At 46.9% G+C, this 14,464-nt stretch overlaps 1 protein-coding gene and 1 long non-coding RNA gene across 10 annotated transcripts; both read left to right on the top strand.

Annotated features, from left to right (window-relative positions):
* Positions 1-1,521: 1,521 nt before the first annotated feature.
* On the top strand, positions 1,522-5,166 carry LOC123180470 (uncharacterized). 9 transcript variants are annotated; one of them, XR_006491052.1, is made up of 5 exons: positions 1,528-1,881; positions 1,966-2,925; positions 3,858-3,942; positions 4,027-4,553; positions 4,747-5,166. It is a non-coding gene; the product is annotated as an uncharacterized lncRNA (long non-coding RNA). The 9 variants fall into 9 exon arrangements; XR_006491049.1 differs by having other exon boundaries at positions 1,529-1,881; positions 1,966-2,624; positions 2,794-2,925; positions 3,858-4,553; XR_006491047.1 differs by having other exon boundaries at positions 1,530-1,881; positions 4,404-4,553.
* Positions 5,167-11,234: 6,068 nt separating this feature from the next.
* Positions 11,235-13,478, top strand: LOC123165810 (uncharacterized). Its single transcript, XM_044583544.1, has one exon. The coding sequence runs from the start codon at positions 11,372-11,374 to the stop codon at positions 12,542-12,544; it is 1,173 nt and encodes a 390-aa protein (XP_044439479.1). The 5' UTR covers positions 11,235-11,371; the 3' UTR covers positions 12,545-13,478.
* Positions 13,479-14,464: the final 986 nt, after the last annotated feature.

Below are 14,464 nucleotides of genomic sequence, written 5' to 3'. Positions count from 1 at the left end.
TGGTGGAGCTAGGACTCGGCGTTCGGTTTAGATGGTTAATACGGTTCGGTTTGTTTGGTTTTTAATAATTTCGATTTTGAAGAAATGGAAACCGAAACAATCACACAAAATTAATAAACCGAACCATATTAACCATAATATATCGGTTCGGTTTCTTCGGTTAACCGAAAAACCAAAATACATGCACTGTCAGTATAAGTGTAATGATTCATGAGCGTTGATTCGCATTTATATAGAAAGCATAAAATAGTCACAAGAGCATGCAACTTTAACATTAGGCAATACTTTATTCGGTCAAGCAAACTAGTGAACATAATTAAGTGGAAAAATCACATGGACTATGCCATGTATTATATATGGAAGAATACGTATGATGCCTCTAAATTGAGCGGCTCATGCACTAAATGATACACTAGTATTCCCTCCGTCCCCGCCTAAGTACCTTTTGGAGATACCTCCGCATGATGGAGTGAACATGGTATTACACAGGGCATCCTACACTTCGGTTTGTTCGGTCTATTCGGTTTCTGGGCATTGAAAACCGAACACAAACCAAACACCGAACAACCTTAAAATTTCCCACCAAATCAAAAACCAAACCACCGAATTAACCGACATATCGGTTAATACGGTTCGGTTCGGTTTGGTTTTTTGGTTTTCGGTTTACTGTGCCCATCCCTAGGTGGAGCCCAGCCGACGTCCTTTAAGCTGAATAATTCCCAAATAAATAGAATCCTCATGTCTATCTTTTCCTTGCGGGGCAGAAAAAGAAACGTAAATAATCTTCTTATTTTAATTCTGGTGTAACAAATGATTCTCCCAAGGAAACACTCACGATGGCTCATGGGCTCCTTCATGCCATCCTCTAATCGTGGCTTACCAAAATAATTAGGATACTCTTTTCCTTGGTTTCCTCCACATGCACGTCTAATCCAGAGGCATTTAATCTCAAACTGAACGCCCTTCTTTTCCTCTATGCACGTGGTCTCCAACACATCAGTTTGCATGACCATACCATTTACTAGTGCATTGTTCATCTTCATGACTTGGCCGTACGTAATCAGGTGTATATGCAGTGTATTTTTGAACAATACCGGCTTCAGGCGAAACATCAAAGACCTCGGTATTTATATTACACCGTGTCGCATCAATATGTGTTGTTGCTTATCCCTCTTCTCACCCTCACTGACGGTGGCCTCAATGCTCACACAGCCATAATGCGTTTGAATGTGGTCAATCCTAAGACGTCTCTCTCTCGGCAAAAGATGAGAAATCAGCTTTTTTCTATAAGGTTTTGCCGAGGCGTGCATGTGTGGTTATCGATGGTTTCTTTCGTCTTCAATCCGATTTTAATGAGGTGTTCATTTTACTTTGAGATGAACTATGGGTTAATTAAATAAGATAGTGGGTTTTTGTAAAAGTGTGTGACAGATGGGCAAAAGTTTTCTTCCTTTGCTAGTAGGTATCTATACTACTATTAAAAAAGCAAACATCAATCCCCCTAAAGCACACAGTAAATTGTACACGGGATTACCAAGACCCTTGGATTAAATTAACTTAAATACATCCTACCATTCATATTGCATCAATAGTCTATCACCCTGATCAACGTCTCAGATTGGATGTTCTGCCAAACAGACGCGGTAGTCTGCCAATCCTCGTAGCCCTCAGCGTCGCCGATCCCCGCAACCCCGCCGACAATTCCTAAATTTCCGGATTGACTCCACCGGAAATCATGCCAGAAAAACGGATCCGCAGCAACTTGCACGGCCCCACCTTCCTTCCTCTCCTCCCGTGTGCTTCCTTCCCCATCGCCGCGAGTCGACCCGGCCTCTGGTCGTCTCCCGCGCTACTGCAAGCCGCCGCCCACCTCCTCTGCCGGTAAGCTGCGCTCAACGCCCTCCTCCCCCCTTTTCTCTCCATCTCCTCACTAATATCTCTCCCTTTCCCTGTTCCGCACTGCAGGACGCCATGGCCATCGAGCAAAGCTCCGTCGGACCTTCCCGACCAGATCGACGATGACGACAAGCGGATCTGCCCCCCACGAAGAGGTAGAAAGCACGGGGGAGGCGGCGGCGGCCCCAGTGGGCGCCGACGAAGCCCGCCAGCGCCGCCAGGAGGATGAGCCCGCCTAGGATGGACACGGGCCAGCGCGAACTCCAACCCCCGCCCATCCCCATGCGTACGCGATCAGACCCCCGAGGCGATGACGGGGACGACGCAGATGTCCGCGTCACGCCCACCGTGATGTTGGGGATCACCCCCATGTCTGGATGCTCAAGCTGTGCTACTGCTGCTGACCCAGACTGTATACATACTTGTGCTATGAAGCCACATGAATTCTTCCAAGATGGTTAGCGAGACCACTGCCCCTTTATCCTCTTCCTCCACCCCCTATTCCTCTTTTATGTCATACCCCAAAGGAGATCGAGATCGAGATTTGGGGAAAACGAGGCTAGGGTTCGTCCAGGAACGAGAATATGGTATCAAGGAGGAATATACTGTATTAGCTGTAAAGTATTTGGGGTTCTTGATCATAGCAAATGGCATACACTTACAACCGAGGGCGCTGGCTTATATAGCTCAGCTAGCAACAGAACAGTAAACAGTAATGCTACAGAAAGGTAAGTAACGCTTCAGGGGATGGCGAGCCTTGTGAGCCATCCGATCTTCTCGCCTTCTTCCATCTGTGACGTCCGTTAACTGAATGAAGCAATACTTGTAACTGAAGATATGCAGTGAGCTAATATTTTATTCCTCTGTTAATCCCACAAGCATATTGTGTTCCTCCAGATCTAACCAAGTGAAATCGTTGATTTGGTGATTGACTTCTCGGCTTCATGGTGTGGGCCCTGCCAACGCATCAAACCGGCCTTGAGATGGCCCCTGCTTCCTCGACGCCATCACCACGTCAACAAGCTCAGGGTACCTGCCACCATATCTATCCCTGCTTCATGTTGTTCAGTCTAGATCAACTAATCAACGTGTGTAACCTGGTTTCAGTTTGTGCAATTGGGAAGGGAAAAAGGCTCTGATTCTGTTTGATCTTGGACATGTATCTAGCTTATGCATTCCATTTAGTGAATTCCATCCATGTTTTGCCATTTAATAGGATATGTCGATAGTGCTCAGTTCCAGTAGATTTGGATGCATCCATTTGTTAAGACAGATCTCAGATGAATCAAGATGGTAGCAATGCTTCTGATGTTGAACATGTAGAGCATTAAGTAAAATATTATTCATCACAAATTATCTACCATGTGTTGTTGGCATCCTTTAACTGATCTAGCGTGTGGGTTCTATATTTTGCTCTAAACAAATTTCTTCTCATCAAGAGTAAATTGATTTCAAGTAATTTTAGATTTTAGACTCTGCCAAATGTGTGGGGCGTGCCTAATTTGATTAGGTGGTTGCCTGGTTAAACAGGAGGGAAAGCTAACCTTAGTTGCCGCTTGCTGTCACTGTCAGCAGGTCTTTACTTTGCCAACATGAGAGTGGGATAGGTGGCATAGGCATATGTTGGTGGGGTTACCTTTGTTTAGCATGCTTTCAACAGAATGCATATGTCATTGTCACCTTCTGAGAATTATTAGCATGCTTTCATATGGAGGTATTGTTTGTTTGGATTATGTCGATCCATGGGAGATGTTTCTGATTGCATTTGCCGCCCTACTGAAAATGGGACATGTACTGCACTCAAAGCTTCAAGTTTCAACTCTACTTCTGGTTTGCAATATGATACGTATTAATTTATGCCTTATTTGAACTTTCCATTTCCTATATCAATTTATAGCATTTCATGTCTCTTAATTTAAGCCGGAGCAATAATGCTTGTGGCGTTTTTACTTGTAATACAGATTGGAAACATTGACCCTGACTGTAGATTGGCCTTCAACTCTATGATGGGTTGTTTTTTTAGAGGACTATGATGGATTGTTTAAGGTGGGTCCATTGTCTGCTACTTTATTTTCATGAATTTTGGTCATCCGTTCTTGCAGCCAAGTGACACTTTGACACCGCCAACAGTTGTAGTCGTGTTTGATCTGCACAAGCAATGATCTATATTTCTCATGCCTTGGCATGCGCAGTGTGAGTCCGTGATCTATATGCATCATAACAAAAACGGAAAACCAGATCATATGAAAAGGAAGACAAATATAAATTTATTTAGCCTAAAATTAAAACAGTGCATATGAAAACCAGATCCTAATTTTGGTGTTACATTATTTAGTCTCCAAATAGTCTATTTGATACGTATAGAATCATTCAAGTTTTTAAATATTCCTTCGAGAGTAGTGATTCTTTCCAAATTAATGGCACAAAACACTAATAGTGATCTTATATTATTTTGTCGGAAGTGGAAAGCCTAGAGCATTTTTTCTTACTGCCCACTACTTTTCCAGGCACTACTAACCTCTTGTACATGTGTGCATATTGGGACAATGATGATTTTTCTTGGGGATAAATTATTGCCGAGGAGGTTGAGCAGAGATAGTTAGGTGGAACATACGGAGACTAATATGTCCACCAAAATGTTGAGTAACATCTTGAGGGTAAGCTATATGAATGTTAATGATGAGGTGTGATGCCCACTGTTTTCAGATTAGATGCATTGTTTCATTATTCAAGTTTCCAATTGTACGTTGAAAAACAATTCTCTCAAGTGTTTGAGATAATTTCCTTTTTCTTTTTGAAAACCGTCATCAGGTTCTGATCACATTGAGGCAACATTACTCTTCTTATTAGGTGGGGTTGAGCGTCATGACCGAGGACAGCATGGGCAATTGATTAGCTGCTTGTAGCCGACTACTTGATGAGGTTTATGACATCACCAATCACATAAGCACTTACCATCAGGTGTGCATTGACCCTTGAGAAGGCTTGAACAACATCATATTGGCTTGTGATTGTCTCTCCGCGGTTGAGCGCACCAATTCCTCCACTATCGACCAATTGCTGGTTGGTGTCGGTATGGAGGATATCAAAGCCATGTCATGCTCTTTGGCATAAGTGACTTGTTCTCACATTAGTATCTTAGCTCATCGATTTGAACTTTTTGTATGTTCTCGAGTGCACCAGTGTCAATTTTTGTAGATGGAGACGTGCGTTGCACGTGCACATTTACTAGTAATTATAGATAAGGACTTTTGGCTTAAGCCTCCTTTATCTCTTGTTAAGACATGTCTTCTCTGTCGTTCTTCTTGACACACGCCTACACACAAACATAGAAAATCATCATCTACCTCGTACATACCTTTGTGTGGCTACAAGTGGGCCAATTCCTTTCACGACGCAGGGTATCTGCGTATGTGTACATACACCGACGTATGGGTATTTGAACTATGTATGGCGCAACCAGCACATGTGTATAGACATTAGTTACACCAGCACAAGCACGAGCTTAGGAGGTAGTTCAGGAGCAGATGCAAAATAATGGTCTGCGTCGGCGCCATCTGAAATATGGTGTATTGTGTGTTGGGTTCATGGCTGGTAGGTATGGTCTCTTCTCTCTGTCCGAGATTGGATCTCTTCTTTTGCCTCTTTGTTTTTCAGTCTTGTTTTATGACCGAACATCGTTTTTTTATAGCCGAAGATCCTTAACTCCGATCAAGCTTAAATTTCAAGGGAATTTTTCTTCGAAAATTAGCTTTCTCGTGGCGAAAGAAAGCTCCAGCCGACTTAATGGCTGCCCACAAGGGCCCATTGCGCGCGATTAGGGGGATGACCGTGTCCCATGCCTGTGTGTGGCCCTTGGTCATCGTTTTGCTTTGATTCTGTTGCCAAAAAATCACATATAATTTAGAAAAACATTGTAACACCCCGCATGTCACTTGCCATATTTGTAACTCCGACTCTTGCCATTTCCGGCTATGTGATATGTTTTTCCCTCCGTTGTTGGGTTTTGTCTTTCGTTTTGTATTTTGTCATGTCATGCATTTTCATATCATGTCATCATTGCATTGCATTCGCATACGTGTTCGTCTCATGCATCCGAGCATTTTCCCCGTTGTCCGTTTTCCAATCCGGCGCTCCTATCTCCTCCGGTGCACCCCTCTTGTTTTCTTTCGTGTGCGTGTGTCAAACTTTCTCGGAATGGGCCGAAGCTTGTCAAGTGGTCTTAATATACCACCCGGAGACTACCGGTCAAGTTTTGTTCCATTCGGAGGTCGTTTGGTACTCCAACGGTTAACCGGGCATCCGCAAAGTCCATTTGAGTGTCCAGCAAAACCCCCCTCCAAAACCAGCCCAAAACCCACCAAACTCTCTTCCATGCTCTAGGTCGTTCGATCACGATCGTGTGGGCGAAAACCACACCTCATTTGAAGCCTCCTAACTCCCTCTACCTATAAATAAGTGGGCATCCCGAAAACGAAACTGCAGTCGAAACCCTAGCAAAAATCCCTCGCGCCGCCGGACACGTCCGCCCGCGCCGGCGGACGAATCACGCGTCGCCATGTCAGCCTCCGCCGCTGCCGTCCCCCGCCGGCCCGCGGGCCCGACCCCGGCCCCCGCGGCCCACGCCCGCCCCGCCGCCGGGCGCCGCGCGCCTGCCCCGCCGCCGGGCACCGCCGCCGCCGCCTCCGGCCAGCCGCCGCCGGCGCCCCTCCGCCGCCTCCGGCCCCGCCGCCGGCGCCCCTCCCCCCTCCGGCCCCTGCCTCGCTGCCGTCGGCCTCGGGATCGAGCTCGAGCACGGGATCCGGTCGATCCGATCTGGTAGAGCCCCCCGTTGACTTTCTCGCGACCTCTAATTTTGCCAAGTCCTGGAAATTCTCAGCATGTGCTCCTGTTCGAGATGCGATAACTTCTTGCATGTAGCTTCGATTCGCGCGTATAATATGTTAAATTGTTCGTATCATGATGCTCTTCATTTTGTTCAATTGCACCATTTTCATTAGAGGTAATCTTGATGCCCAAATCGTCGTTGGAAGAGGGCTAGTTGCTGTTAATCTCTGGTTCTTATCAGAACTTGGAGATTTGTCATTTTTGTATCTTTTATTCTGTGCATCTTTTGAGCATGAGCTCTACATGTGTTTTGAATTATGCCATGCCATCTTTCCAGTCGTGTAGTCCATGTATTTTTGTGATCTTTGTGGTGACTAGCACAAGCATGCAAAGTAGGCCCCGTAATATTTCTGATTTCAGGGACAGTGATTTCTCTGTCTGTCTGCTGTAATTTTGTTACCATGTAAACTTGATGCTACAGAGAGATCCATGCATATTTTGGAGATGTTTAATAAGGATGTTTTGTAGCTATAGTTGTAATTGATCCATTCCTGCAATTGTTTGCAATTTTAGAGTACCATAGCATGACTCAATCTTACTCTACTTTTGCTATAAAATATTTCTGGCAGATTCTTAACATAATATGCATTTTTGCCAAGCTTATTGTAGTTGATCCATACATGCTATGCAATTGTTCTTGCCATGGATAGCTTCATAAACATGCCATATTACTGTAGGTATGCTTGGTTTGTCATGCATTGCTCTGTAGTGAGTGCATCAAGCTCACAAAGAGGCCTACATATTAATATTTCTTCCATGCTCTGTTTTCTGCTAAGTCTGAAACCTGATAACGAAACTTGCTATGTTTACATGCTTGCCATCATATTTTCTGGTCCTTTTTGGCTTATGGTCAGTAAAGGAATTTTGTCATGTGGATTTAGTAGAACACTACCATGCCTTATTTTGCTATATTAAGTTCCTGTAGCATGTTGATTTCGTGCTCTGAACATTGCTACCTGATGCTGATTTCTGCCATGTCCAGTTTTTCAGTAAGTCTGTGAACCTGTAATCTTTTGCATTTTTGCCATGCTTGTTTGAGCTTGATATGTTGTGAACTAGCCGTAGCTTAGTGTTCATCTTTTGTCAAGCATCTTCTGTCGTTTACTGTCATATGCTTTGTTGCTATGTTGGGGTGCTTTAGCATTTCTACTTGTTGCATTTTAAGTGCTATCTTGCTGTTAATCGCAGATTCGTGTCATTCTTGTTTTGCTTGCCATTTGCAAACCGTGCATCCGATTCCGGTGATCTTTATATCGATTTCGACCGAAATCATCTCATCTTTCCAGTGGCATGCTTGGTTTGCCAAGTTACTGCCATGTTTATTATTTTTCCTTCCGGAGCACGCATATGCATCGCATATCATATCTTGCATATCATACATGTTTTGCATCATGTTGCTTGCGCATTCCTCGTTGTTGATTGTGGTTCCGTTTGTTTGTGTTCTTGTCTTGGGTAGAGCCGGGAGACGAGTTCGTGAACGAGGAACCTGTCGAGTACGCTTACGAGGATCAAGCTTTCGACAACTCTGAGAATCTTGCAGGCAAGATGACCACCCCTCGAAATCACTTCTATCTTTGCTATGCTAGTTGTTCGCTCTATTGCCATGCTCCGCTACCTATCATTTGCTATATCATGTCTCCCATTTTAGCCATGTCAGCCTCTAACCATCCTTTCCTAGCAAACCGTTGTTTGGCTAAGTTACCGCGTTTGCTCAGCCCCTCTTATAGCGTTGCTAGTTGCAGGTAAAGTTGAAGTTTGTTCCATGTCGGAACATGGATATGTTGGGATATCACAATATCTCTTATTTAATTAATGCATCTATATATTTTGGTAAAGGGTGGAAGGCTCGGCCTTATGCCTGGTGTTTTGTTCCACTCTTGCCGCCCTAGTTACTGTTTTACCGGGATTATGTTCCTTGAGTTTGTGTTCCTTACGCGGTCGGGTGATTTATGGGACCCCCTTGACAGTTTGCCTTGAATAAAACTCCTCCAGCAAGGCCCAACCTTGGTTTTACCATTTGCGACCTATACCTTTTTCCCCCGGGTTTTCTAGAGCCCGAGGGTCATCTTTATTTTAAACCCCCGGGCCAGTGCTCCTTTGAGTATTGGTCCAAACTGTCAGTCGCCGGTGGCCACCAGGGGCAACTCTGGTCTGGCCTATCGGAAGCTTGGACAATCCGGTGTGCCCTGAGAACGAGATATGTGCAGCTTCTATCGGGATTTGTCGGCACATTCGGGCGGCTTTGCTGGTCTTGTTTTACCATTGTCGAGATGTCTTGTAAACCGGGATTCCGAGACTGATCGGGTTTTTCCGGGAGAAGGTTTATCCTTCGTTGACCGTGAGAGCTTATGATGGGGTAAGTTGGGACACCCCTGCAGGGTATTATCTTTCGAAAGCCGTGCCCGCGGTTATGAGGCAGATGGGAATTTGTTAATGTCCGGTTGAAGATAACTTGTCACTTGACCCAATTAAAATACATCAACTGCGTGAGTAACCGTGATGGTCTCTTCTCGGCAGAGTCCGGGAAGTGAACACGGTCTGTGTTATGTATGACGTAAGTAGGTGTTCAGGACCTCTTCTGGGTCATTGCTAGATGACGTTCGTTCCATTGCTTCTCTTCTCGCTCTCATTTGCGCAAGTTAGCCACCATATATGCTTTTGCCGCTGCAGCTCCACCTCCTTGCACCTCCTTGTCCTATAAGCTTAAATAGTCTTGATCTCGCGGGTGTGAGATTGCTGAGTCCCCGTGACTCACAGATACTTCCAAAACAGTTGCAGGTGCCGACGATGCCAGTGCAGATGATGGCGTCGATCTCAAGTGGGAGTTCGACGAGAAACGTGGTCGTTACTATGTGTCTTTTCCTGATGATCAGTAGTGGAGCCCAGTTGGGACGATCGGGGATCTAGCATTTGGGGTTGTCTTATTTGCATCTGGATTTTGACCGTAGTCGGTCTATATGATTGTATTTTGGATGATGTATGATGATATTTATGTATTGTGTGAAGTGGCGATTGTAAGCCAACTCTTTATCCCATTTTTGTTCACTACATGGGATTGTGCGAAGATGACCCTTCTTGCGACAAAACCACTATGCGGTTATGCCTCTAAGTCGTGCCTCGACACGTGGGAGATATAGCCGCATCGTGGGCGTTACAAACATATTAAATGGTCGGATTATTTTGACCTTCGTTAATAAATGATGTAAACATAGCATGATTGGTTTAAAAATTATAGATACATTGGAGACGTATCAACATTTTTCATTGACTGCGGAGGCACTTATGGCTACTTCGTCAATCTTAAGATAATGTGTCGGCTGAGTCTCTTATATTTCATAACGATAAGATGTTCGTATATACGTATATAAAAATGAATGTATGTGCGTACGTATAAGTTTGTGCTTATGTGTTGTGTTAAAGAAAAGACTAACGGCAAGGTTCCAGCACCACGGCATCCTCGGAGAAAAAAAGTTATGTCATATGATCAAGAGACATGCGGGTGACCGGGTGTGTTCTTTGTAATAATCAACAAAAACAATGACCCACTCAGCGGACGAATGTTTGTCGGAAGGGTTGACATTTGCAGGGCCGGCCGTTAATTATTCAACTTTTTATCCATGATCTATTCAAAGTTTTGTGTATAATTGTCTAATTCAATCTTTCCTAGTATATATTCAACTATCTTATTTTTTTTTATCATTCTATGTCCATATCTAGGGTTCCGATCATCCGATCTATAAATTTTCAATTTTTTGTATACTCTTTACTTCATAATTTTAGGGCACTAGCGTGCCATGTTGCCTAAGAAGCTTTTTGTGATGATAACTCATCGGATGTTGATCTTGATAGTGCTTTTAATGACTTTGCATCAAGAAACGTCCTAAGAAACTTTTTCTGAAGCATCGAAGTATTATTGTTATCGACGGAATCAGTCGAATTTGTTTCTTTTTTAAGGTAATAATGTCATGTTAGTTTTATTTTGCTATCTTTTTAGTATTGTTGTCGTAATATGGCATTGTCGTATAATTATAACAGTCTATGTGGTTGAAAGATTACTATATATATAATCATGCGCACCCATATATATATATATATATATATATATATATATATATATATATATATATATATATATATATATATAGGCTTAGGACTTAAGGGGCCATGTCGTCAAGTTCGCCTAGGGCCTCCCAAAACACAGGGCCGGCCCTGGACATTTGCGAACGTTTTGATCGTATTTTTAGTTGTGTGTGGGCTGACAGTTTTTTAGAATAGCATGACATTTTCTAGGATGAAGGCTCGACTGCCACCTCCATCATAACTAAAACTGCGAGTAAAAATGTTTGAAATGCCACCTCTCTCAGGGAACGATAAGGTTTCCCAAAAATATAACAACACAAACCGAGCACACCTACGTCACCGCTCTCCCCGTTTTCACTTCCACACGCGTTTTACCGTCCCAGAACCAAATTTCAAAAGGAAAGCCTTCGACCGCAGCCACACGCGCGCAGATCCCCCTCTTCTTTCGGCCCCTCCCCGCGCACTCGCCTTCAAACCCTAGCTGGCAAGCTCCGTCCCTCCTCCTCTCATGGCGTCCCCGCGCACGCCCGACTCGCCCCGCGGCCTCATCTTCGCGCCCTGCGACGCCGACCTCGTCACGATCTACCTCCAGCGCAAGATCTCCGGGTCCCCGCTCCCCGCCGCCGCCGCCCGGTACATCCACGACGCGGACGTGTACGCGGCCGAGCCCGCCGCGCTCGTCACCGGCCTCCTCCCCGCCTCGGCGAGCAGCGACGGGGAGGGCAGGGAGTGGTACTTCTTCACCTCCGTGCGGGCCCAGAGCAGCCGGGGCACCCGCAGGTGCCGCGCCGTCGCGGGCGGGGTCGGCACCTGGCATTCGGAGAAGGCGCGGTGCGACGTGCTCGACGCGGGCGGCGCCGCCGTCGGGTACCGCCAGCCCTTCACCTACGAGCCCAAGAACGGCTGGCTGATGCTCGAGTTCAGCCAGGAAGACCCCCGCCCCGGCGAGGCGATGCCCGCCCTCTGCAAAATCTATCAGAAGCGTCGTGCTGGCCGGTCCGCCTCGAAACCCATTTCGTCTGGGTCGTCGTCGATGTCCGGATCCAAGAGGAAGGCGGCGGCCGCGGGCGAGCGCTCCGGCGTGAGGCGATGCCTGCAGTTCCGTCCGTCTCCTGCCGCACCAAATCCGCCCACCGTGGTTGCTACATCGGAGATTCAAGAAGCGTTCTTGCTTCCAGTTGAGCGGCCGCAGGCAGAGCAAGAAGAGCAAGAACCGCCGGTACGGAGAGCACCCACAGCCACACCGCTGATTCCCAGCTTCTCCCTGACCTTCGACAGCACCGCCTTCCTCCGCCCCGCCCAAGATTCGCCCACGCCAGCGAATTCGGACCTGAGCGACACGTCGACGGCACTGCTGGGCAATTACGAGTTCGTCTCACCAGCCAGCTCCGAGCTGACCTGCTACAATGCCACGACACCCTCGAGCGATAACACCGGCGCTTGGGCCTTCCAGCCGTCCGCCCTGACCTCCTCCAATGGCACCACCTCCCTCCTCCCTGGCCAAGATTGGGCCACGCCAGAGTCGTCACAAGTCAGTGAGGCATCGACGCTGGAGAGCTACAGCTGCTTCTCGCCCGACCACGCCACATCCAGGCCCACCACACTGCCGATCAGCAACGGCACCGGCTATTGTTGGTCTTTGCCGCAGTACAGCGAGCTATCGGCAATTTTTGGTGCCTGATCGAATGCTTTGATACGCTTCCATGCTAGGCTGAGAGGAGTGTGGGTCTGCCTCCTTTAGTTTGTAGGGATTTTTGGTCATACTCGATTGTTCTTGCTAGACTTGTTCAGCAGCAACTCTGCTTTCTGTTCGAACTAAGGCTTGGTTCAGTTAACTGACATCTTTGGCGATGTAACTGGGATGCACACAGCACACGTAGCTGTGGATCCTTCGGTGTGCCCTCTTCCTATAGCTTTTTCCATATGATTTTGTGTCTCTTGTGCCTAATTTTTCTGATTGCTGTGATCGAATTCAGTGAGCATGTATATTTTTTGCTTTTGGCCCAGTGAAGAGTAAATTAGTCTTGGTTTCCTTGTAGGATTTTTCAAACGAAGAGTGAGTGATTATCCTGAAGCGTTAGTCTCTGTGTCTCTTTATTGCAGGATTAATCCCTTTATCTGAAGCTGATGGCCTTTTCTTGTTCATGTTGTCATATTTTGTATAGTCTACAATTCTCGCAGCTGAATGTTGTTTGTTTTGCTTATATATGCCGAAAAAGGCTTTCGCCCCGCTTTATAAATAAAGCAACCACCAATCACAAAGTTATCAAAGTCACACGAACACACCACACACACGCACCCAAAGCCACCGCTGGCACGGTCCAACACAAACACCAACACACAGACACAGAGACCCAAGTTCCGCTGTGGGCACAGCACAACAAGCCCAGCACAAGCACACAACTAGATAACAAACACAACGGCGAGGCGGTGGCGAAGCCGACGACTATCTAGTCTGGCTCCAGGGGGGGGGGGAGGTGGGGGAAGCGGAGGAGCCATCCGGAGAGCCATCGCGCGAAGCTGGGTGATGATGGAGGTGATGGCGTCTCTCTCCCTGGGGCGGCTAAGCGGCCGCCAAAGCTGCAAGTAACCAGACCATTTGAACAAAGCGTCAGTAGCACGACGAAGAGGGATGCGCTGAATCACAAGTTTATTCCTAACAGTCCACAGCGTCCAGGCTAGCACCCCAATGGTCAGCCACCTAATGTGGCGCACTGCGGTTGGGATTGCCTGGAGTTCGGCGAAGAGAGCGGGGAAGTTGTTGTGATCCCAGCTTCCACCCACTAATTCGCGGAAACAACTCCATAGGAACTGCGCGGACACACAGGTGAAGAAGATATGATTTGAATCCTCTTCCGGTCCGCAGAGCGGGCAACGTCCATCACCCGGACCATTGCGCTTCAGGACCTCGACGCCAGACGGGAGGCGGCCGCGGATCCATTGCCACAGGAAAATCCTAATCTTCAGGGGAAGGCGAATCTCCCAGATGAGGGTGAGCGCCTCATGGCCAGGCGAGGGGGCAATGGCCTGGTACAGGGACTTGGTGGAGAATTGCCCAGAAGGCTCTAGACGCCATCTGGATGTGTCATCTTCGGTCGTAAGATCAGGCGCGTGCAATGCAATGCAGTCAAGCATCTCCTGCCAATTGGCTGTTTCAGCCGGCCCAAAGGGCCTCTGGAACGCGAGCTGTCCTAAGTCAATAAGGGCTGCCGCGACCGATATCTGAGGGGCCACCGCAATGGAGAATAGGCCTGGAAAGCGGGCCGCGAGGGGAAGGTCGCCATTCCATCTGTCGAACCAGAACAAGGTCGCGGTGCCTGATCCGACCTCAATCGAAGTCCCAATCCGGAGGACAGGGAGGAGCTGGATGACGGAGTGCCAGAACTGGGACCCCCCAGACCGCTGGCAGAAGGCGAGAGGCTGGCCTCGGAGGTACTTCTGCTGAATGATGCGAAGCCACAGGCCACCATCACCGTTGGCAATCCGCCAAAGCCACCGAGAATAATTTATGGTATCCAAGAATAATTTATGGTATCCACATGTTAGGTGTTGATATGTTATTACTGTTATTGACACAACAAAGTCATGCCATCAATAGTCA

The sequence above is a fragment of the Triticum aestivum genome, chromosome 1D (genome assembly GCF_018294505.1).
Source record: "Triticum aestivum cultivar Chinese Spring chromosome 1D, IWGSC CS RefSeq v2.1, whole genome shotgun sequence".
Taxonomy (NCBI): Eukaryota; Viridiplantae; Streptophyta; class Magnoliopsida; order Poales; family Poaceae; genus Triticum; species Triticum aestivum.
The sequence above is the reverse complement of the archived record's forward strand: the minus strand, read 5'-3'. Positions and strand labels throughout refer to the sequence as shown.

What these genes read in the sequence shown, in the direction of transcription:
- LOC123165810 (XM_044583544.1), top strand. Translation starts at nt 11,372, where the DNA reads ATGGCGTCCCCGCGCACGCCCGACTCGCCCCGCGGCCTCATCTTCGCG.